This window comes from Dendrobates tinctorius, unplaced genomic scaffold (genome assembly GCF_039654945.1).
Source record: "Dendrobates tinctorius isolate UK_male_01 unplaced genomic scaffold, ASM3965494v1 ptg000251l, whole genome shotgun sequence".
Lineage (NCBI taxonomy): Eukaryota > Metazoa > Chordata > Amphibia > Anura > Dendrobatidae > Dendrobates > Dendrobates tinctorius.
In genome coordinates this window covers 6,072,039-6,097,036 of record NW_027361918.1, presented here as the reverse complement: position 1 = coordinate 6,097,036, position 24,998 = coordinate 6,072,039, and the positions used below count along the sequence as shown (strand labels likewise).

Below are 24,998 nucleotides of genomic sequence, written 5' to 3'. Positions count from 1 at the left end.
GGTGCTGGTACAGATGTGTGGTGTAGAGATGGAGGAGGACATTGTGGTGCTGGTACAGATGTGTGGTGTAGAGATGGAGGAGGACATAGTGGTGCTGGTGCAGATGTGTGATATAGAGATGGAGGAGGACATAGTGGTGCTGGTACAGATGTGTGGTGTAGAGATGGAGAAGGACATAGTGGTGCTGGTACAGATGTGTGGTGTAGAGATGGAGGAGGACATAGTGGTGCTGGTACAGATGTGTGGTGTAGGGATGGAGGAGGACATAGTGGTGCTGGTACAGATGTGTGATGTAGAGATGGAGGAGGACATAGTGGTGCTGGTACAGATGTGTGGTGTAGAGATGGAGGAGGACATTGTGCTGGTACAGATGTGCAGTGTAGAGATGGAGGAGGACATGATGGTGCTTGTACAGGTGTGTAATGTAAATATGGAGGAGGACATGGTGGTGCTGGTACAGATGTGCAGTGTGGAGATGGAGGAGGACATTGTGCTGGTACAAATGTGCAGTGTAGAGATGGAGGAGGACATGATGGTGCTTGTACAGGTGTGCGATGTAAATATGGAGGAGGACATGGTGGTGCTGGTACAGATGTGCGGTGTAGTGATGGAGGACGACATGGTGGTGCTGGTACAGGTGTGCGATATAGAGGTGGAGGAGGACATTGTGGTGCTAGTACATATGTGTGGTGTATTGATGGAGGAGGACATGGTGCTGGTACAGGTGTGCGATATAGAGGTGGAGGAGGACATTGTGGTGCTGGTACAGATGTGTGGTGAAGTGATGGAGGAGGACATTGTGGTGCTGGTACAGATGTGTGGTGTAGATATGGAGGAGGACACAGTGGTGCTGGTACAGATGTGTGGTGTAGATATGGAGGAGGACATAGTGGTGCTGGTACAGATGTGCGGTGTAGATATGGAGGAGGACATAGTGGTGCTGGTACAGATGTGTGGTGTAGAGATGGAGGAGGACATTGTGGTGCTGGTACAGATGTGTGGTGTAGAGATGGAGGAGGACATAGTGGTGCTGGTGCAGATGTGTGATATAGAGATGGAGGAGGACATAGTGGTGCTGGTACAGATGTGTGGTGTAGAGATGGAGAAGGACATAGTGGTGCTGGTACAGATATGTGGTGTAGAGATGGAGGAGGACATAGTGGTGCTGGTGCAGATGTGTGATATAGAGATGGAGGAGGACATAGTGGTGCTGGTACAGATGTGTGGTGTAGAGATGGAGAAGGACATAGTGGTGCTGGTACAGATGTGTGGTGTAGAGATGGAGGAGGACATAGTGGTGCTGGTGCAGATGTGTGATATAGAGATGGAGGAGGACATAGTGGTGCTGGTACAGATGTGTGATGTAGAGATGGAGGAGGACATAGTGGTGCTGGTACAGATGTGTGGTGTAGAGATGCAGGAGGACATTGTGGTGCTGGTACAGATGTGTGATATAGAGATGGAGGAGGACATATAGGGTGCTGGTACAGATGTGTGATATAGAGATGGAGGAGGACATATAGGGTGCTGGTACAGATGTGTGATATAGAGATGGAGGAGGACATATAGGGTGCTGGTACAGATGTGTGATATAGAGATGGAGGAGGACATAGTGGTGCTGGTACAGATGTGTGATATAGAGATGGAGGAGGACATTGTGGTGCTGGTACAGATGTGTGATATAGAGATGGAGGAGGACATTGTGGTGCTGGTACAGATGTGTGATATAGAGATGAGGAGGACAAAGTGGTGCTGGTACAGATGTGTGATATAGAGATGGAGGAGGACATAGTGGTGCTGGTACAGATGTGTGATATTGAGATGGAGGAGGACAAAGTGGTGCTGGTACAGATTTGTGATATAGAGATGGAGGAGGACATAGTGGTGCTGGTACAGATGTGTGGTGTAGAGATGGAGGACAGTGTTGCTGGTACAGATGTGTGATATAGAGATGGAGGAGGACAAAGTGGTGCTGGTACAGATTTGTGATATAGAGATGGAGGAGGACATAGTGGTGCTGGTACAGATGTGTGGTGTAGAGATGAAGGAGGACAGTGTTGCTGGTACAGATGTGTGATATAGGGATGGAGGAGGACAAAGTGGTGCTGGTACAGATTTGTGATATAGAGATGGAGGAGGACAAAGTGGTGCTGGTACAGATTTGTGATATAGAGATGGAGGAGGACATTGTGGTGCTGGTACAGATTTGTGATATAGAGATGGAGGAGGACATAGTGGTGCTGGTACAGATGTGCGGTGTAGAGATGGAGGACAGTGTTGCTGGTACAGATGTGCGGTGTAGAGATGGAGGACAGTGTTGCTGGTACAGATTTGTGATATAGAGATGGAGGAGGACAAAGTGGTGCTGGTACAGATTTGTGATATAGAGATGGAGGAGGACATTGTGGTGCTGGTACAGGTGTGTGATGTAGAGATGGAGGAGGACATAGTGGTGCTGGTACAGATGTGCGGTGTAGAGATGGAGGACATTGTGGTGCTGGTACAGATGTGTGATATAGAGATGGAGGAGGACATTGTGGTGCTGGTACAGATGTGTGATATAGAGATGGAGGAGGACATTGTGGTGCTGGTACAGATGTGTGATATAGAGATGGAGGAGGACATTGTGGTGCTGGTACAGATGTGCAGTGTAGAGATGGAGGACAGTGTTGCTGGTACAGATTTGTGATATAGAGATGGAGGAGGACAAAGTGGTGCTGGTACAGATTTGTGATATAGAGATGGAGGAGGACATTGTGGTGCTGGTACAGGTGTGTGATATAGAGATGGAGGAGGACATAGTGGTGCTGGTACAGATGTGCGGTGTAGAGATGGAGGACATTGTGGTGCTGGTACAGATGTGTGATATAGAGATGGAGGAGGACATTGTGGTGCTGGTACAGATGTGCGGTGTAGAGATGGAGGACAGTGTTGCTGGTACAGATTTGTGATATAGAGATGGAGGAGGACAAAGTGGTGCTGGTACAGATTTGTGATATAGAGATGGAGGAGGACATTGTGGTGCTGGTACAGGTGTGTGATATAGAGATGGAGGAGGACATAGTGGTGCTGGTACAGATGTGCGGTGTAGAGATGGAGGACATTGTGGTGCTGGTACAGATGTGTGATATAGAGATGGAGGAGGACATTGTGGTGCTGGTACAGATGTGCGGTGTAGAGATGGAGGACAGTGTTGCTGGTACAGATTTGTGATATAGAGATGGAGGAGGACAAAGTGGTGCTGGTACAGATTTGTGATATAGAGATGGAGGAGGACATTGTGGTGCTGGTACAGGTGTGTGATATAGAGATGGAGGAGGACATAGTGGTGCTGGTACAGATGTGCGGTGTAGAGATGGAGGACAGTGTTGCTGGTACAGATGTGTGATATAGAGATGGAGGAGGACATTGTGGTGCTGGTACAGATGTGCAGTGTAGAGATGGAGGACATTGTGGTGCTGGTACAGATGTGTGATATAGAGATGGAGGAGGACATTGTGGTGCTGGTACAGATGTGCAGTGTAGAGATGGAGGACATTGTGGTGCTGGTACAGATGTGTGATATAGAGATGGAGGAGGACATTGTGGTGCTGGTACAGATGTGCAGTGTAGAGATGGAGGAGGACATAGTGGTGCTGGTACAGATGTGTGATATAGAGATGGAGGAGGACATAGTGGTGCTGGTACAGATGTGCAGTGTAGAGATGGAGGAGGACATTGTGGTGCTGGTACAGATATGTGGTGTAGAGATGGAGGAGGACATAGTGGTGCTGGTACAGATGTGCGGTGTAGAGATGGAGGAGGACATTGTGGTGCTGGTACAGATGTGTGATGTAGAGATGGAGGAGGACATAGTGGTGCTGGTACAGATGTGCGGTGTAGAGATGGAGGAGGACATTGTGGTGCTGGTACAGATGTGCAGTGTAGAGATGGAGGAGGACATAGTGGTGCTGGTACAGATGTGCAGTGTAGAGATGGAGGACATTGTGGTGCTGGTACAGATGTGCAGTGTAGAGATGGAGGAGGACATAGTGGTGCTGGTACAGATGTGTGATATAGAGATGGAGGAGGACATAGTGGTGCTGGTACAGATGTGCAGTGTAGAGATGGAGGAGGACATTGTGGTGCTGGTACAGATATGTGGTGTAGAGATGGAGGAGGACATAGTGGTGCTGGTACAGATGTGCGGTGTAGAGATGGAGGAGGACATTGTGGTGCTGGTACAGATGTGTGATGTAGAGATGGAGGAGGACATTGTGGTGCTGGTACAGATGTGTGATGTAGAGATGGAGGAGGACATAGTGGTGCTGGTACAGATGTGCGGTGTAGAGATGGAGGAGGACATTGTGGTGCTGGTACAGATGTGTGATGTAGAGATGGAGGAGGACATAGTGGTGCTGGTACAGATGTGCGGTGTAGAGATGGAGGAGGACATTGTGGTGCTGGTACAGATGTGTGATATAGAGATGGAGGAGGACATTGTGGTGCTGGTACAGGTGTGCAGTGTAAGGATGAAAGACATGCTGATGACCGTACAGGTTTTCGCGATAGAGTTGGAGATCTCCGTGGCAGTAGCAATATAGATTGTAGATGAAGGTTTTCCAGATAAACATGGCAGGAATGTTCCTGAGTGCAGATTCGGTGCCTTTTTCCGGGCAGTGACTGATCATCTACCAATTTACATTTCCGAGTTTCTCTTGTCACTCAGGGGCCAGTAGTTGGAGGATGGTACAAGGTACTCGATGGCATTATTTATGGGAGCAGTAAGACTGCAGCCATGAAGAAAATGCTGTTGGACCAGGTAAGAACAGCCCTACTAATATCTCTGTCGGCATCATCGTGCGCAGGGTGTCAGGTGCTGTGTGATGGGTTGAGATGACTCCTGAGTGGTCGTTTATGGGATGTTGGTGCAGTTGTTCTGGATGATCACATTCTTGGCTTTTGTTGTACTCGTCTCTGTACATTTTCCCTTCCAGGGTGGCTTTGCTCCTTGCTTTCTCGGATGCTTCCTGACCATTGTTGGCTCATTGAATGGACTCTCTAAAGAGGAAATCTGGGACAAACTACAGCGGGTACGTCCATGATGGAGGACATATTCTTGTGTTCCCTGGAGAGGGTGCAGGGTCTTCATGTGTGTGACCATCCTTCAGGCCTCATCTGGAAGGTATAATTTGTGTAAATATAGTCTGATGAGAACGTCTCGATGACGATGGTAAGAGGTCGGGGTGAGTAGAAGATATTAGTTCTTCAAACATCCAGACCTGGTATCAACGGGATGTGACAATGGCGAAGAATTAGCTGCAGATGCTGAAATAAGTGACACTTGACACGCTGGACCTCTATATATAAACCTGCCTATGTAAAGGGAGAGCCGAGAAGACCCCATTGTAAGGCTTCATCTCTGAAGCTCTGCAGTACATGATGTCATGTTGACGTCTCCTCGGGGGTGACAACATTTGTAATTATTAATAGAAAAGGCAACGGCATCTCCAAATATCTGTGTTACGAATTGTGGAGGACGAAAGCTTCCATCCATCAGGAGTAACCTAAGAGGGGACGGGTGTAGATGTACGGGGCCGGCCACGTCCCTCCTCCAGATACAGATGCCACCACAATACACCGAGCGTGCCTTACCTCCACTATGCTCTCAGGTGGTCGGGGCCGCGGCTCTGTACCTGGCTCCGATCACTCACTGTGTCCTCTTGTGTTGCAGGATTATACAGATGCGTTAATCACCAATTATTATGTAAGTTTGTAGCTTTATTATTGAGGTTCTGGCCCTGACCTGCCGCTCCTTCTATGTTCTGACGTTCTTCCTTCCCTGCAGATATGGCCGGCGGTGCAGATGGCAAATTTTTACTTCGTCCCACTGCATTTCCGGTGAGTGTGTGAATCTCTACTCAGGGGTAATGGGGGAAGACCCCTGCCTGGACTGTGACTCTGGGAGGCAGACCCCTGGACTGTGGTGCTGGGGGGCAGACCTCTGGACTGTGACGCTGAGAGGAAACCCTTGGACTTTTACATTGAGGGGCAGACCCCTGGACTGTGACGCTGGGGGGCAGACCCCTGGACTGTGACGATGGATGGGCAGACCTCTGGACTGTGACGCTGGGGGCAGACCCCTGGACTGTGACGCTGGGGGGCAGACCCCTGGACTGTGACTGGGGGGGTAGACCCCTGGACTGTGACGCTGAGAGGCAGACCCCTGGACTGTGACTGGGGGGTTAGACCCCTGGACTGTGACGCTGACCCCTGGACTGTGACTGGGGGGGTAGACCCCTGGACTGTGACACTGGGAGGCAGACCCCTGGACTGTGACTGGGGGGGTAGACCCCTGGACTGTGACACTGGGAGGCAGTCCCCTGGACTGTGACGCTGAGAGGCAGACCCCTGGACACTGTGGGGAAGATCCGTGAACTGTGACACTGGGGGCAGCAGATAGCTGCACCCGAGAACATCCTACTGTGGGGGCTGTCACTGGCCTGTACTGTGCACAGAGAGCCTAGCAGCCCACCCTCCAGGAAACTGATAGAGCCCGACAGCACAGAGCACTTCAGGAGGAAAAAGGTATGTGCCCCCCACATCCACCTCCGGGGGGGGGCTTCTCTGTCCTCATCTACATCTGTAGACATTAATGAGGATGTATGTTAGCAGGCCAAAATCACCAGGGTATGTGAACTTTTGATCAGGGTCATTTGGATGTTTTAAGTTGTCATTATGATAAGAGAAAACACAGTAGTCTGACAATAAATGGCTTCACCCAACCACTAACCATGAGTGGAGGAAAAGGTTTGGTGTTATCCTTCATATTCTCTGAAAAAAGGCCAAGAAAGCAAAAACTCTGCTGGGGTGTATAAACTTTTGAGAACAACTGTATGTGTCTAGTGTGAAGACTTCTCTTAGGCTAAAGTTTAAATTTCGGGGTAGGTAGGATCCGGCAGCAATTAAAACCGCCACCGACTGGAGGGCAGAGTGCTCGTCAGAGAGGTAATCTACAAATACTGACCGGCACTTCCAGATCAGAAGACTGCAGCGTCCAGGTGCGACCTAGGAGCAGCCACCTCTATACGTAACAAACCAGTAACGGTGCACGCCGCCCTCCAGCCGGGGCCGCCTTAATTACAGCAGGATCCAATCTCCCCAGAAATTCAGGCTTTCGGCTAAGAGCAGTGTTCACACTGGACACGCAGGTTCCCAGTAAACCGGAGATCGCCTTGTCGTTGGCTGCATGAATTGGCCTCATTATGTGCCAAGTGTCTCCATTTTTTCTTATTATCTAGAGCAGTAATGTTATGCGTATTTTCCATATTTCCATGCTGTAGCGCTGCAGAGTGCAGCTTTATGTACTATGTATAGAGATGGCTGCTCTTTGTTCGCACCTGTACACACCAGTTTTCTGATTTGGAAGCGCCAGTCTGTCTTTTGCTACGAGATTTTGGAGAAGTCGGTGGGAATTTTTCCCCCTTCGTCTAGAAGAGAATTTGTGAGGTCAGACCCTGATTTTGGGGGAAGGTTGGACAATCTCCATGGTGTTGGATGGGGCTGGGGTCCAGATTTGTGCGGCCCCTCACGTTCCCCCTCCATATCTGTATGGAGCTTGTGCACTGGGCACAGTCATTGGGGGCAGATAAGGGTCTTCTCCAAACTGTTCCCACAAAGCTGAAGCTACAATTGTCCACAATGTCTTGTGCTGAAAATGAAGATTTCCCATCACTGGAGCTGAGGGTCAGAGGTCGCCCCCTGATAACAGCCCATATCATTATCCTCCTCCACCATCTGCAATGCAGTCAGGGGGTAACTGCTGGAACCACCCAACCCAGACTCCTCCACCTGACACAGAGAAGTGCGATCCGTCACTGCACAGAACACGTCTCCTCCAGAGTCCAGTGGTGGCGGCTTTACACCATTCCATTCGAATCTCGGCACTGTGCTTGGTGATGTACGGCCACATGAAGCTCCCGGCGGGGGGAGCGGTATTTTTACTGATACCAGAGGAGGTTTCGGGGTCATGGCATCCTCCACCTTGTGGTTGAGTTACTGCTGCTCCTTCCACTTCTCAGTAATATCACTTACATGTGATGGGGGAAGATTCAGGAGGAAGAATTGTCATGGATGGACGTGTTACCCCGGTGGCTCCTCTTACAGGACCGCGCTGGTGTCAGTGCGCTCTGCACCACCGCCTTGTGTCACATGGTAGTAAAGGCAGATGGTGTGGGGGCAGGCGGTGGCAGAGGGTGTTTTACATCGGAGGACAAATGGGGCTGGATCTTGTGTATTGGGGCGAGGGGTTCATAGGATGTACATTGAGGGGCAGTTGCGGCCAGATGTTGTACACTGGAGGAATGGGGGCCGGATCTTATACCCTGGGGGGCAGTGGACCCTGAATTCAATGATTAAGACTCGTGTTCCAGTACTTTTCTTTCTATAATGTAGATCTCAGCGGACTGGGTTCCTTAGTGGTGGCGGAGTCCAGCAGCACAGAGCATTTCATGAGATGGCTGTGATGTGTATATATCACTCTTGGTAGCCTTGTTTCCATGGTGGGGGTAGAGTCCTTCAGATTAGTGTGCACTCCTCACACCTGATGAAGCTTTAGATAGAATTTGTTTATAATTGTATAGGGGAAGTATCCTAATGATGGAGACAGAGGAGAAGCCTCTATATGATGGTGAAGCATCATGGCTGCCACCCAGGTAGATGACAGTGAAGCACCTGTCTACATGTCTTCAGTTGGCCAGTACGTTAAGTCCTGAAAGTTCACTATGTGTTGTTGTGTTTTCATGTCCAGGCTGGCGGTGGTACAGGTTGTTGCCATCATTTGGAACTCCTACCTGTCCTGGAAGGCGAACCAGGCATGACCACAGACACATCTACCTCCAGAAATGGCCTCATCTGTGGAATGAAGACTGTGTTCCTCCTCTAGAATGTGAACGGATCTCCTGGACCTCACATATAGACGTCCATCCTTCAATCCTATGATCCTACATGAAAGACTGTCCTAGAAATCCGTCAGTTCTCTTGCCTCAGTATTACTATTAGGATCCATAAATTGTCTGGATATCAGGACTGGTATCGGGATCCATCAATTGTCTGGACTCAGAATTTCCCCCTGGACTCAGGTTTCATCCTCCTTCATTTCATAAGCTCCAGGCTTCCACATTTCTCTTGCACTTTGCTGGAAGCCCGGCCTCCAGATCCTACTTTCAAGGATCTGTTCTCAGGAAATTTGCCTGGAATTTTTTTATTTTTCCTGAGCAATAAATGTCAATTGCTTCTTCAGAGAGTAAGTGGACTTGAACTCTATCGCTACCAATAGGATGCAGCGATTCTAAAAGTCAGTATCAAGCCTTTATAGCGCCTTGGCACAGGAGCCAAAGCAGAAACTCCATTTGCAGATCTGTTTTTGGGTATTTGCCCTGGTTACCCCTTAGAACCCATGTCACAGGCTTCTTACCAGCCAAATTAGTTCATCTGCTTTGTACTGATGAGGGGCATACACCTTGATACTTTTCATCCATAGTTATGTAGAAAGACTGTTAATAGGGTCAATATTGACCTCTCGGGTTTCTACTTCTAATAGGGGGCAAAAGAGTCACTGTCCTCTTCCGCTCTAGGGTGTATTTGCATATTTACGTCTTCAGAGGGACATTGTATGGTCTAGAAGCCCACTTACACTGTCTTGGCACTCTCCATAATGGAAAATATTAGCTCTTTCGACACATTAGCAATAAAGTCATACACAAAACTGGATGGAGGGGCTTGGCTTTGTGGGGGAGGGAGTTGGTCAGGAGAGGTAGAGGGGGAAAATGGCCTTGACGCCATGCTGCCTGTCAGGGAGTAGAACAAGGTGACCCACTCTGCACATTCAATAACGGGCTAGGAAATTTAGAATAAGTGCGTTGTCAGTAAATTGAGGGGTTGAAGATGTAGAACATGGAGATTACAAGCAGAAGTTTATAAGTTGAGAAATGTAAAGGAGCTAATATCTTGAGGTCAATAAGAGAAGGTGTGAGAGCCTGGTGGGGTAAAGTTGGGAGTTTTGTAGTTGAGGTTGAGTGGAGCTTTAGTTGTCAGTCGAAGGAAGCGGTGGGAAGAACGCAAGTAAGGAAAGGTATAAGAAAGCTTGATGTAAAACTGCACAAGCGGAGAAGTGTTTAGGATTTGTAGGTTGTAGAGCAACTAGGAAATAATTTGTGATAAAGTTCAGAGGGTTTGGATGAGGTTGGTAGTTGTAGTGAAGTAGTAAGCCAGAGATCATGGAGGAGACGTAGAAGACTTATTTATAGAAGAGTTAAGTAGTAGATGAAAAAAAAAAGTTAAAATCTTGTGAAAACTAAATGAAAGTGATTATGGAGGAGGTCAGAAAGGTTGAAAATAAAGGTATGATTCCTTCAGGTGTTGTAGAAGCCAAATGTGGGAGGATTGCGACCAAGTTTGGTTTGTGTCGGGTGGAGTCATGGCAAATTCTTCTCACATAAAATAGAGCAGTACAGGAGAACATGGTAACCAGGAGCCCGCCTCGGATAATCTGTTGGACACTAAGTACGTGGGCTCGGAGCTTGGCTGGTGTTGACACCACGTGTAATGATGCCCAGGTGCTCAGGTGTTCGGTCTGTAATTAGAAATTAAGACCATTTATGAAGAGCAGCAGAGAACGAGTCTCAGGCGCTGCTGCCATCATTAAGTTGCCGTCTCCGCACCTACAGATATAATAGAAGCGTTCTGTTCTCTCTTCTCTCCCGGAAATTCAACAGAAATGCTGCCAGCCGGCCACACCATGCCAGGAGACTAACACCGGAGAGGACACGTGGTTACATTCTAATATACAAGTATGCATGCATCCTCCCCATACACCTCCATATAACACGAGCTACAAGCATGTGATAAAGTGTGTCCCCAATCTCAGTATCTGCACCTCAGCCAAAGCAACATCGATGACCAGGACAAACCAACTGCACATGAAGTTGTCTCCCATATTTTGCAGTAGAATAAGTTTGGTCTCCAGCCATGCCATATGTTGGGGTTCCTTGCGAGATATGTGTGTTTCCCATACTGCTATAGGGTCATGATAGCATTCCTATCCAGGCCGTGATATTTAGGATCCCTCTTATTCTCTACTCAGTCATTAACTGGAATGTCAAGGGTTATAAAGATCTCAAATTTGGGCTCATCAGACCAAAGCACAGATTTCCACTGGTCTAATGTCCATTCCTTGTGTTCTTTAGCCCAAACAAGTCTCTTCTGCTTGTGGCCTGTCCTTAGCAGTGGTTTCCTAGCAGCTATTTTACCATGAAGGCCTGCTGCACAAAGTCTCCTCTTAACAGTTGTTGTTGAGATGTGTCTGCTGCTGAACTCTGTGTGGCATTGACCTGGTCTCTAATCTGAGCTGCTGTTAACCTGCGATTTCTGAGGCTGGTGACTCGGATGAACTTATCCTCCGCAGCAGAGGTGACTCTTGGTCTTCCTTTCCTGGGGCGGTCCTCATGTGAGCCAGTTTCTTTGTAACGCTTGATGGTTTTTGCCACTGCACTTGGGGACACTTTCAAAGTTTTCCCAATTTTGTGGACTGACTGACCTTCATTTCTTAAAGTAATGATGGCCACTCGTTTTTCTTTACTCAGCTGCTTTTTTCTTGCCATAATACAAATTCTAACAGTCTATTCAGTAGGACTATCAGCTGTGTATCCACCAGACTTCTGCACAACACAACTGATGGTCCCAACCTCCTTTATAAGGCAAGAAATCCCACTTATTAAACCTGACAGGGCACACCTGTGAAGTGAAAACCATTTCCGGTGACTACCTCTTGAAGCTCATCAAGAGAATGCCAAGAGTGTGCAAAGCAGAAATCAAAGCAAAAGGTGGCTACTGGGAAGAACCTAGAATATAAGACATATTTTCAGTTGTTTCATACTTTTTTGTTAATTATATAATTCCACATGTGTTAATTCATTGTTTTGATGCCTTCAGAGTGAATCTACAATTTTCATAGTCATGAAAATAAAGAAACCGCTTTGATTGAGAAGGTGTGTCCAAACTTTTGGTCTGTACTGTGTATGTATATGTATGTATGTGTATGTATATATATATATATATATATATATATATATAATATACACACACGCTATGACTTATCTCGGCAAAGATAAAGCATAGATCCTCAGGCTACATTCACACTATGGGCGTAGCCAGGATCAAACTTGGGGGGGGGGGCAGAACCTCATACTGTTCCACAGAATTCCATACTGCACAACTCAGCTGCTGCAGAACCTCATACTGCACACCCCTACACTTGAAAATAAAGCCTTCACCTTAAGAAGATGTGGTGAATGTAGTCTATTTAATCCAACTATCAATTGATGTTGATGTGTTACTGAAGACGAGCAATGCCTGTCCTGGGCGTCCTTTTGGGCAGCTATGAGGTGGACCTGACTGGTGCTAAAAAAAAGGATTGTTAGTCTGTGTGCTACCCGGCTTTCATTCTTTTTGGTACAGATAAGATATGGACAGACAGATATGGATAAATGGATAGAGCAGATTTCTAATCTGCTTTTGCTATTGAAAACATTATCTATGAGCTCAAAAACCTTTCAGGTGATGCAGTTTTTTTAAAAAGCTGATCTGCTTTTGCAACTGAAAAACGTATCCTCAAAAAACGCAGGAAAAACGCTGTGTGTGAATGTAGCCTTAGATCAGGAATAGAACAGCCATTTATAGGACATTTCATAACTTTCCCAAATTCCTATGAAAAAATATTCAGCACATTCTGCATTGAACTACTGTACCCAATTTATTATATATTTTAGGAGTCTGAGTCGGTCCATTTTATACCGACTCCGACTCCACCAAAATGAGCACTGACTCCACGACTCCGACTCCACAGCCCTGGTTGTTAGGCGTCGGGTTTCTGCCGCTGCACAGCAGGAATCCCTGTTTCTCGTGTTGACACTTCCATCCCTGCACCAATGTTATCCCACCTACCGCTGCCCGAGAAGTTCTCGGGAGATAGTGCCTCCTGTAGGGGATTCGTCAGCCAGTGTGCTATTCAGTTAGAGCTGCTGGCCGCGCGATTCCCCTCTGAGCAGGCTAAGGTCGGATTCATCGTTTCCCTTCTGGCTGGCAGGGCTCTGTAGTGGACCACCCCACTGTGGGAGCGTGGTGACCCCACGGTTCAGAGAGCCTCTCAGTTCCTAGGCTCTCTGAAGCAGGTCTTTCTGGGACCACGGGTCACACACAATACCGCGCTCCAGCTGTTGGCCCTGACACAGGGTTCGTCCCTGGTCAGCCAGTATGCCATCCGTTTTCGGACACTGGCCTCCGAGTTGGAGTGGTCGGATAAGGCCCTAATACCAATATTTTGGAGGGGTTTGGCTGACCACGTTAAGGACGCTCTGGCCACTCTGGAGGTTCCCGGTACTCTGGAGAAGCTTATTACCATCTCCACCCGCATTAATCTCCGCTTCCTAGAGCGAGGGTTGGAGCGCTCCCAGTCCTGACAGAGGTTTAGGTTGGCTTCAACTTTCTCTAAACTTCTGGATTGAGCGTCCGAGTCGTCGGTGGTTATGGAGGTGCCTCGCACGGGTTCAAAGTTCCGCCCTGCTCGAACCTCCAAACTCATTCCTACTGCCGACAGTCTGGTCACGTTGCCAATAGGTGCCCACAGCGCTCGGAAAACCACCCGCGTCTAGTGGCAACAGCAGAAGGGTCACGTGATTCCACACCACTTTCCTCCAAGCTAGCCTTCAAGGGGGAGCCGGAGTTCGATTCCTCCACACTGGCAGTGGAGGTTTGCGTGGATTCTAGAGCTGAGGGTAATTTTATGTCCTCAGCCTTCACTCTTCATCACGCCATACCCTTGGCCAGGTTACCTCAACCGGTCACCATTAGAGTGGTGAACGGCTCGACATTACCCTCGCAGATAACTCAACAGACTGCTCCATTAAGACTCTCACTGTCTCCGTCCCATCACGAGACAGTGTCTCTCCTTATTATGCCCGAGGGTATCGATCAGGTTCTCTTGGGTGTTCCCTGGTTGCGCTGCCACTCTCCCCATATTGAGTGGTCCTCTGGGAAAATTCTTAGTTGGAGTAAAGCCCCCGTTACACACTGCGATATCGCTAGCAATATCGCTGTAAAGTCACCGATTTTGTGACGTTGCAGCGATATTGCTAGCGATATCGCTGCATGTGATACTTACCTACAACCCGCTCCCCCGCTGGTTATCGCTGATGGCGCGAGAAGCTCCTGGACCGTTTTTCCTCGACCACTTCCTGCTGCGCTTCCTGTGGCGCTGACGAGCGACGCGTGGAGCCGGGCGGGAGGACGCAGGATCGCCGCGCCTGACAGGTAAGGAGCGATCCCCGACCCCAGCGATGTCGCTGGTGAGATCTGCCTGTGTGGCAGCTCACTAGCGACCACATAGCGATGTACCAGCGATCCTGACCGTGTCATATCGCTGGTCGGGATCGCTGGTACATCTCTAGGTGTAACGGTACCCTAAGTCTTGTGAGGGTAGATGTCTGAGAGAGTGCATTCAGGTTGCTTCCACTGCGGCTCCTGCAGATCTCTCTTCGCTCCCTAAACACTGTCAGCAGTACGCAGATGTGGTCTCCAAGAGAGCGGCAGAAACTCTCCCGCCGCACCGCCCCTACAACTGTCCTATCGACCTCCTGCTTGGTGCAGAGCCTCCCCGGGTCGGGTGTATCCCCTGTCTCTTCCGGAGATGGAGGCCATGTCACAATACATCAAGGAGAACCTGGCCAGGGGATTTATTAGGAAGTCGGTGTCACCAGCAGGGGCGGGATTCTTCTTTGTGCAGAAGAAGAGCAGTGAATTGCGGTCTTGCATCGATTACAGGGGTCTTAACGCCATCACCATTAAGAATAAGTACCCTCTGCCCCTGATATCGGAGCTGTACGATAGGTTGCAGGGAGCAAGAGTATTTACTAAACTCGATCTGCGGGGAGTGTACAACCTGATACGCATATGTGGTCAGGGAGACGAGTGGAAGAAGGCTTTTAATACCAGCGATGACCATTATGAGTATCTGGTCATGCCCTTTGGCATATGTAATGCCCCGGCCATCTTTCAAGACTTCGTAAACGATATCTTTCGAGATATGCTTTCCTCTTCGGTGGTGGTCTATCTGGACGATATTCTCATCTTCTCTCCGAATTTGGAATCCCACCGGAGAGAGGTTTGCAAAGTCTTCGATCTCCTACGGGCAATCGCCCTATACGCCAAGTTGGAGAAGTGCGTGTTTGAGCAGGAGTCCTTGCCTTTCCTGGGCTATATCATCTCAGCCCAGGGGTTGGCCATGGATCCTGCCAAACTTCAGGCGGTAATGGATTGGCAGGAACCTCACTCCCTCAAAGCGGTACAGCGCTTTATGGGATTTATTATTACCGCCAATTCATCCCTCACTTCTCGACTTTGGTAGCTCCCTTGATTGCCCTCACCAAGAAGGGAGCGAATCCTAAAGTGTGGTCAGAGGAGGTATCTAAGGCCTTCCTCTCCATCAAGTCTCACTTTGCTAGTGCTCCCATTTTACATCGCCCCAATGTGGATAAGCCGTTTATTCTAGAGGTGGCTGCCTCATCCGTCGGTGCTGGAGCAGTCCTGTTCCAGAAGGATGCTCAAGGTCGGAAGCATCCTTGCTTCTTCTTTTCCAAGACCTTCTCGCCGGCGGAGAGGAACTATTCCATTGGGGACAGGGAGTTGCTAGCCATGAAGTTGGCCTTTTCTGAATGGAGACACCTCCTGGAGGGGGCTCGCTATCCCTTCCAAGTTTACACTGACCAAAAAAATTTGGTCTATCTCCAAACTGCCCAGCACTTAAATTCTCGCCAAGCTCGATGGTCCCTCTTCTTTTCCCGGTTCCACTTCACCATACATTTCCTTTCCGGTGTGAAGAATGTCCGAGCCGATGCGCTCTCTCGCTCCGTGGTATCTGCGGAGGAGAAGGAGCCTCGGTTAATCGTACCATCAGAGTCTGAGGACAGTGGCTCCGGTCGCCCTTGAGTCTGAACCCCAGGGGAAGACTTTTGTTCCTGCCCGTTTGCGTCCGGAGGTCCTCTCTTGGGCTCACGCGTCCAGGGTGGGTGGACACTTTGGTACTAAGCGGACAGTTGAGCTTCTGGCAAGGACGTACTGGTGGCCGCATATGGCTCGTGACGTCAAAGACTACATTCAGGCGTGCGTCTCCTGCGCCAAAAATTAGCCTTCCAGGCAACAACCTGCTGGGTTACTCTACCCCTTACCGGTGGCAGACAGGCCCTGGGAGATGGTTGGCATGGACTTTGTGGTGGGTCTACCCAAGTCCAGCAGCAGCACAGTTATTTGGATCGTTACCGACCAGTTTTCCAAAATGGTGCACTTGGTGCCTCTCTCTCGGCTACTTAACGAACGGGGTTTAGCAGTGCTATTCATCAAACATGTTTTCTGCTTACAGACAAGATTGTCAGTGACCGGGGTCCCTAGTTTGCGTCTCGCTTCTAGAGAGAGCTCTGTCGCTTGTTCAGTATTGAGCTGAATCTCTCCTCGCCTATCATCCCGAGACGAACGGGTTGGTAGAGAAGGCCAACCAGACCCTGGTCACATATCTCCGACATTTTGCCTCGGCTAGGCAGGATGACTGGGCATCTTTGTTGCCGTGGGTAGAGTTCGCCTTGAATAACACTGTGGCCGATTCCACCGGCCAGACTCCATTCCTCCTTAACTACAGCAAACATCCTCCTGTCCCTGTGGCCATGCCCGTGTCATCCACCGACTCTAGGGTAGCAGACTTGGCGGTGGAGGCACGTGATATTTGGGACCACACCCAAGATGCCATTCGGGCCTCTAAGGAGAGAATGAGGTCCTCCGCGGATGCACATCGGCGTCCTGCTCCAGCCTTCTCTCCTGGCAATTTAGTTTGGCTCTCCGCCCGTAGCATCAGGCTGCGAGTAGAGTCCACTAAGTTTGCTCCTCGCTACATTGGGCCCTTTAAAGTCCTCGAGCGGATCAGCTCTGTAGTCTATCGTTTGGCCCTTCCCCCACACTTGGCTATCTCTGACGCCTTCCACGTGTCCCTCCTTAAACCTGTTCACATGTCCCTGTTCTCCGAGTCATATGGCAGGACATCAGACCTGTCTTCGGACGAGTTTGAGGTCAATGCAATTGTGGGACGCAGGGTGGTGCGTGGTGAAAAGTTTTATTTGGTGGACTGGAAGGGTCATTGTCCAGAGGCTCGGACCTGGGAGCCAGTGGAGAACATCCACGCTCCGCTCCTTATTGCGGCATTTGAGCGTAGCGAGGCTCAGACGGGAGGGGGCTCTAGGAGGGGGGGTAATGTTAGGCGTCTGGTTTCTGCCGCTGCACAGCAGGAATCCCGAGCCTTTCACTCGGCGGTCTCCCATTCTCCTTCGGCCGCAGAGGAGCCTGCTCAGCAGACTCGTCGTTCCCAGCACTGCGCAGACCAGCACTATGGGCTTGCTTGCTGATGCCACCTCTGGTCCACCTTTAGCAACGCAGGCTGGCCAGCAGCGAGTCTCTCCAGGGACTAAGTCCTCCTTGTGGTCCACTGAGCATGCCCGTGGTGTGATCTCCCATTGGAGATCGAAGGTCACGTGCTCAGGTCCTTCTCCAGCTAGGATTGGTCCATCCGAAAGGCCAGGAAGGTCCCGGAAGCACGCGGCTATAAAAGGTTTGCATGGCTGCTCGGCCATGCGCTAGTATAGACTGCATTAGCTGACACTCAAGAGTGTGTGTCGTATGCATGTATAAATGTCTCTGGTGAATGACTTATTAAGAACCCCTACCCTTGGTACGCATGTGTTGTGCAGCCTAGCCTGTTAAGCGCCCAGGCTTAGGTGTAGGTAGGTCAGTCAGTGACAGGCATTGGTCTCCACCAGTGGCTCGGCACGCCACAGTGCACGTGCTCTACACACTGAAGTCAGCATCTATACCGGCATCCGCAGTTGCGACGCCGCGCGCTCAGAAGGTCTAGAGGGACTCTGACCCCGTGTCCTTGGGGCAAGGTTCTGTGACCGCTTTCTGTGCGCTCCTTGGCCGGGCTCTGTGAGTTAAACAGGCTCCGGTGTTTATGTTCAGCGGTAGTGCGGCTCTGTGAGTTAACAGAGTCGCTGCTGTTCACACTGGGTGACGTTAACCCACGTGTGACCTTCCCACACCGCTTTGTACTTTCGCCTTTACTTAGCAGCAGTGTACCACCTCTGCACGGTGGACCCCGGGCTGCGAACGCACCTACTATTATTTTATAATTTGGTGCGTTCCGCCAGTCCTAACACCCGTAGGATGAAGTTCTGGCTTCTTAAAGATATATTTTATTATTTTATGTATTCTAACTGATCTTCCTAGACATTGCTCTGCAGTCTCCCCCATATGTAGATATTATGTAACTACCTCTCTCTAATGGTCATCTCCTGAGCGGTCACCTCAGTGATGGTCAGATCTTCCTGTAGGATGAAGATCTGACTTCTTCTTCTTAAATACATCTTCCAGCATCTTGCATCCTCATGCTGATCTTCCTAGACAGACATGGTAGACATACCACTGGTGGAACATGGGCCCAAGAGGTAGGGGGGCACTTCCACCTCCAAAGCAAGTAGAATTGTGCATTATGATATTGGATTGCAAAGAGCACATAGATTGTTTTTGCACAAGAGTCCTCTCTGTGTCCACTCCTGTATACAGCGGTGATTGGAGACAGTGACAACATTTACCCATCTTCAAAAAAGGAAAAAAGATGGAGCCAGGAAATTACAGGCCAGTGAGCCTTAGTTCTATAGCAGGAATGATATTTGAACAAATTATTAAACAGCATGTATGTAAATACTTGGATAACAATACTGTAATTAACCAGAGCCAGCATGGGTTTGCAGCAAACAAGTCATGCCAGACTAATTTCCTTCAATGATGGAATCACTGACTTGGTGAATCAGGGAAATGCGGTAGATATAGTATACCTCGACTTCAGCAAAGCATTTGATAAAGTATCTCATACTATCTTTATTGAAAAAATGACCAAGTATGGGATTGCCAAGGCTACGGATAGGTGGATTCATAACTGGCTCAGTGATCATACTCAAAGAATGGTGATAAATGGTTGGACATCCAGTTGGAAAAGTGTTTCTTTCGAGTGGGGTACCGCAAGGCTCTGTCCTGGTCCCAGTGTTACAAGTGGGGTACCGCAAGACTCTGTCCTGGTCCCAGTGTTAAAAGTGGGGTACCGCAAGACTCTGTCCTGGCCTCGGTGTTGTTCAACATTTTTATAAATGATCTAGATAAGGGAACTGAAGGTAAACTGATCAAATTTGCAGATGATGCAAAGCCAGGAGGGATAGCTAGCACTAGAGAAGACAGAAAGGATTAAGAAGGATCTAGATAAGCTTGAACAATGGGCAGCGACTAATAGAATGGTATTTAACATCTGGGCAAGAAAAGTGAAAACTACATCTACAAAATGGGAGGAATAGAACTAAGCAACAGCATGTGTGAAAAAGACTTGGGTATACTAATAGATCACAGACTGAATATGAGTCAACAGTGTGATGCAGCAGCAAAAAAGACAAAAATAGTTCTAGGATGTATTAAGAGAAGCATAGAGTCTAGATCACGTGAAGTCATTATTGCCCTCTACTCCTCCTTGGTCAGACCTCATCTGGATACTGTGTCCAGTTCTGGGCACGACATTATAAAAAAAAAAAAGACAGTGAAAAACTGGAGCAACTTCAGAGAAGAGCAACCAGGATGGTGAGTGGACTGCAAAGTATGTTCTACGAGGAACTGTTAAAGGATCAGGTAATGTTTAGCTTGTAAGAAAGAAAGAAGGCTGAGAGGAGACGTAATAGCTGTCTACAAATATCTGAGGGGCTGTCGCAGTTTAGAGGGATCATCATTATTCTCATTTGCACAAGGAAAGACTAGAAGAAATGGGATGAAACTGAATGGGAGGAGACACAGATTGGATATTAGAAAAAACTTTTGACTGTGAGGGTGATCAATGAGTGGAACAGGCTGCCACGAGAGGTAGTGAGTTCTCTTTCAATGGAAGTCTTCACACAGAGGCTGGACAGACATCTGTCTGGGATGATTTAGTGAATCCGCATTGAGCATGGGGTTGGACACGAAGACCCTGGAGGTCTCTTCCAACTCTACGATTCTGTGATTCCATGTGCGCCCCTTCTCTAATGGTCACCTCCTGCACTGTGACCCCATTACTGGTGAGAATGTGCTGTAGGATGGATGAAGTTCTGGCATATTGGATACATGTTCTTTCATCTTCCATCCTTCGGCTGATCTTTCTATATATTGATGGTCTCCACCTGTCACCCCCATGGAGATATCATGAGTGCGTCTTCAGAGATCTGTGTAGATCTAGTGCTGGTGATACCTCACATCTTACCAACGCAAACCAAATGACTTCAAACAGGACGCTTCCTCCAAGATCCCGAGTAACTAGGCTTTCAACACTCCACCTTGTCTCCTGCACCCAAGTCAATGACGAATGGAGGGGAACTTTACTGAACGCCGGTGATTGAGGAGCAGATATATAGACATACAAATATTGTAATGCCACGTGTTCAGATTGTCCATCTCTCCTCGGTGGCTCTCGTCCATCTTCCTGTCATTAGCAGCATCAATGACCTTGACTTCCCTGAAACGATGAATGAGCCGGCAAGATGTCAGCATTAATACCAAGACGCCCATCATCCACACCGAGAGCGCTCGCTAATCCACGGCGACAGCTCCAAGTAATGCAGCAATTAATCCATTACGTCTGGAATGAGAGCGGCTCCGACTGATGACCCCCGAACAACGTGTCACCGATACCATGGGATCCACAAACTGTGACGCTACAATGTGACCCCGAGGATTAGATGCACAGGTCCACTCCTGTGTGATACTGACTGCTGAGCCGTGTATCTAATCCTATCCTGTGTGATACTGACTGCTGAGCCGTGTATCTAATCCTATCCTGTGTGATACTGTCTGCTGAGCCGTGTATCTAATCCTCTCCTGTGTGATACTGACTGCTGAGCCGTGTATCTAATCCTCTCCTGTGTGATACTGACTGCTGAGCCGTGTATCTAATCCTCTCCTGTGTGATACTGACTGCTGAGCTGTGTATCTAATCCTATCCTGTGTGATACTGACGGCTGAGCCTTGTATCTAATCCTATCCTGTGTGATACTGACTGCTGAGCCGTGTATCTAATCCTCTCCTGTGTGATACTGACTGCTGAGCCGTATATCTAATCCTATCCTGTGTGATACTGACTGCTGAGCCGTATATCTAATCCTATCCTGTGTGATACTGACTGCTGAGCCGTGTATCTAATCCTATCCTGTGTGATACTGACTGCTGAGCCGTGTATCTAATCCTCTCCTATGTGATACTGACTGCTGAGCCGTGTATCTAATCCTATCCTGTGTGATACTGACTGCTGAGCCGTGTATCTAATCCTCTCCTGTGTGATACTGACTGCTGAGCTGTGTATCTAATCCTATCCTGTGTGATACTGACTGCTGAGCCATGTATCTAATCCTCTCCTGTGTGATACTGACTGCTGAGCTGTGTATCTAATCCTATCCTGTGTGATACTGACTGCTGAGCCGTGTATGTAATCCTATCCTGTGTGATACTGACTGCTGAGCTGTATATCTAATCCTCTCCTGTGATACTGACTGCTGAGCCGTGTATCTAATCCTATCCTGTGTGATACTGACTGCTGAGCCATGTATCTAATCCTCTCCTGTGTGATACTGACTGCTGAGCTGTGTATCTAATCCTATCCTGTGTGATACTGACTGCTGAGCCGTTATCTAATCCTATCCTGTGTGATACTGTCTGCTGAGCCGTGTATCTAATCCTATCCTGTGTGATACTGTCTGCTGAGCCGTGTATCTAATCCTATCCTGTGTGATACTGACTGCTGAGCCGTGTATCTAATCCTCTCCTGTGTGATACTGTCCGGTGGTGTATCTAATCCTATCCTGTGTGATTCCATCTGCTGAGCCGTGCATCTAATCCTATCCTGTGTGATACTGACTGCTGAGCCGTGCATCTAATCCTATCCTGTGTGTTTCTGTCTGCTAAACCATGTACCTATCCATATCCTGTGTGATACTGACTGCTGAGCTGTGTATCTAACCCTATCCTGTGTGATACTGACTGCTGAGCCGTGTATCTAATCCTCTCCTGTGTGATACTGTCTGTTGAGCAGTGTATCTAATCCTATCGTGTGATACTGACTGCTGAGCCGTGTATCTAATTCTATCCTGTGTGATACTGACTGCTGAGCCGTGTATCTAATCCTCTCCTGTGTGATACTGACTGCTGAGTCGTGTATCTAATCCTCTCCTGTGTGATACTGACTGCTGAGTCGTGTATCTAATCCTATCCTGTGTGATACTGACTGATGAGCCGTGTATCTAATCCTATCCTGTGTGATACTGACTGCTGAGAAGGTGTATCTAATCCTATCCTGTGTGATACTGACTGCTGAGCTGTGTATCTAATCCTATCCTGTGTGATAGTCTGTTGAGCCCTGTATCTAATTCTATCCTGTGTGATACTGACTGCTGAGCCGTGTATCTAATCCTATCCTATGTGATACTGACTGCTGAGCCATGTATCTAATCCTCTCCTGTGTGATACCGTCCGGTGGTGTATCTAATCCTGTCTGATACTGTCCCATGGTGTATCTAATCCTGTCGGCGATACTGTCCGGTGGTGTATCTAATCCTGTCGGCGATACTGTCCGGTGGTGTATCTAATCCTGTCGGCGATACTGTCCGGTGGTGTATCTAATCCTGTCGGCGATACTGTCCGGTGGTGTATCTAATCCTGTCGGCGATACTGTCCGGTGGTGTATCTAGTCCTGTCGGCGATACTGTCCGGTGGTGTATCTAGTCCTGTCGGCGATACTGTCCGGTGGTGTATCTAGTCCTGTCGGCGATACTGTCCGGTGGTGTATCTAGTCCTGTCGGCGATACTGTCCGGTGGTGTATCTAGTCCTGTCGGCGATACTGTCCGGTGGTGTATCTAGTCCTGTCGGCGATACTGTCCGGTGGTGTATCTAGTCCTGTCGGCGATACTGTCCGGTGGTGTATCTAGTCCTGTCGGCGATACTGTCCGGTGGTGTATCTAGTCCTGTCGGCGATACTGTCCGGTGGTGTATCTAGTCCTGTCGGCGATACTGTCCGGTGGTGTATCTAGTCCTGTCGGCGATACTGTCCGGTGGTGTATCTAGTCCTGTCGGCGATACTGTCCGGTGGTGTATCTAGTCCTGTCGGCGATACTGTCCGGTGGTGTATCTAGTCCTGTCGGCGATACTGTCCGGTGGTGTATCTAGTCCTGTCGGCGATACTGTCCGGTGGTGTATCTAGTCCTGTCGGCGATACTGTCCGGTGGTGTATCTAATCCTGTCGGCGATACTGTCCGGTGGTGTATCTAATCCTGTCGGCGATACTGTCCGGTGGTGTATCTAATCCTGTCGGCGATACTGTCCGGTGGTGTATCTAGTCCTGTCGGCGATACTGTCCGGTGGTGTATCTAGTCCTGTCGGCGATACTGTCCGGTGGTGTATCTAGTCCTGTCGGCGATACTGTCCGGTGGTGTATCTAGTCCTGTCGGCGATACTGTCCGGTGGTGTATCTAGTCCTGTCGGCGATACTGTCCGGTGGTGTATCTAGTCCTGTCGGCGATACTGTCCGGTGGTGTATCTAGTCCTGTCGGCGATACTGTCCGGTGGTGTATCTAGTCCTGTCGGCGATACTGTCCGGTGGTGTATCTAGTCCTGTCGGCGATACTGTCCGGTGGTGTATCTAGTCCTGTCGGCGATACTGTCCGGTGGTGTATCTAATCCTGTCGGCGATACTGTCCGGTGGTGTATCTAGTCCTGTCGGCGATACTGTCCGGTGGTGTATCTAGTCCTGTCGGCGATACTGTCCGGTGGTGTATCTAGTCCTGTCGGCGATACTGTCCGGTGGTGTATCTAGTCCTGTCGGCGATACTGTCCGGTGGTGTATCTAGTCCTGTCGGCGATACTGTCCGGTGGTGTATCTAGTCCTGTCGGCGATACTGTCCGGTGGTGTATCTAGTCCTGTCGGCGATACTGTCCGGTGGTGTATCTAGTCCTGTCGGCGATACTGTCCGGTGGTGTATCTAGTCCTGTCGGCGATACTGTCCGGTGGTGTATCTAGTCCTGTCGGCGATACTGTCCGGTGGTGTATCTAGTCCTGTCGGCGATACTGTCCGGTGGTGTATCTAGTCCTGTCGGCGATACTGTCCGGTGGTGTATCTAGTCCTGTCGGCGATACTGTCCGGTGGTGTATCTAGTCCTGTCGGCGATACTGTCCGGTTGTGTATCTAGTCCTTTCGGTGATACTGTCCGGTGGTGTATCTAGTCTTGTCGGTTATACTGTCCGGTGGTGTATCTAGTCCTGTCGGCGATACTGTCCGGTGGTGTATCTAGTCCTGTCGGTGATACTGTCCGGTGGTGTATCTAGTCCTGTCGGTGATACCTCAGTGATCTGCCCATACTCCCCTCATGCTCTGTGTTCAGGAAACTGTCTTACAGTTAAAAAGGTCGCTGATACCCTTAGCAACTAATCAGGGCTCACCTTTCCTTAGTAACCAATCCGAGTTCAGCTTTCCTTGTCCATAGTAACCAATCAGAGCTCAGCTTTCAGTTTACCTCAGCAGTGTAAGGAATGAGTGCGGTCATCATCTCCTTCCTGCCGGTTGGATGATTCTCTATGGAGGGTGGTGGTGATGTGTGTGATGGCGCAGGGCGTTAAGTGACGTGTGATACACGGTGTATATGAGAGCGAAGGGCTGCAGTGATGTCATGGCCGAAAGTGGTGGCACACTCGAAATCTTTCAAGAAAACAAAGTGTTTCTCCAAGAACATTTTCACAGTTCCCCACAGTTTGTTATTCACAGGGTTATTTCTTATGTGTTTATTGGAACAACACTAAAAACTGAGGTAAAAA

At 49.0% G+C, this 24,998-nt stretch overlaps 1 protein-coding gene across 5 annotated transcripts in view; it reads left to right on the top strand.

Moving 5' to 3' along the window:
- Window positions 1-24,998, top strand: part of LOC141065356 (mitochondrial inner membrane protein Mpv17-like) — a 102,890-nt gene that overhangs the window by 33,536 nt on the left and 44,356 nt on the right. For 4 of the 5 annotated variants that reach the window (XR_012226404.1, XR_012226403.1, XR_012226402.1 and 1 more), the window contains exons 4-7: window positions 4,709-4,801; window positions 4,977-5,072; window positions 5,714-5,746; window positions 5,828-5,880. Coding sequence is in view for 2 of the 5 variants with exons in the window: in XM_073557793.1 (XP_073413894.1) it covers window positions 4,709-4,801; window positions 4,977-5,072; window positions 5,714-5,746; window positions 5,828-5,880 (275 nt within the window). In the remaining 3 variants the exon portion in view is untranslated. Of the gene's footprint in view, window positions 1-4,708; window positions 4,802-4,976; window positions 5,073-5,713; window positions 5,747-5,827; window positions 5,881-8,788; window positions 12,026-24,998 lie in introns of those variants that run through there. The other variant, XM_073557794.1, reaches the window with a different exon arrangement.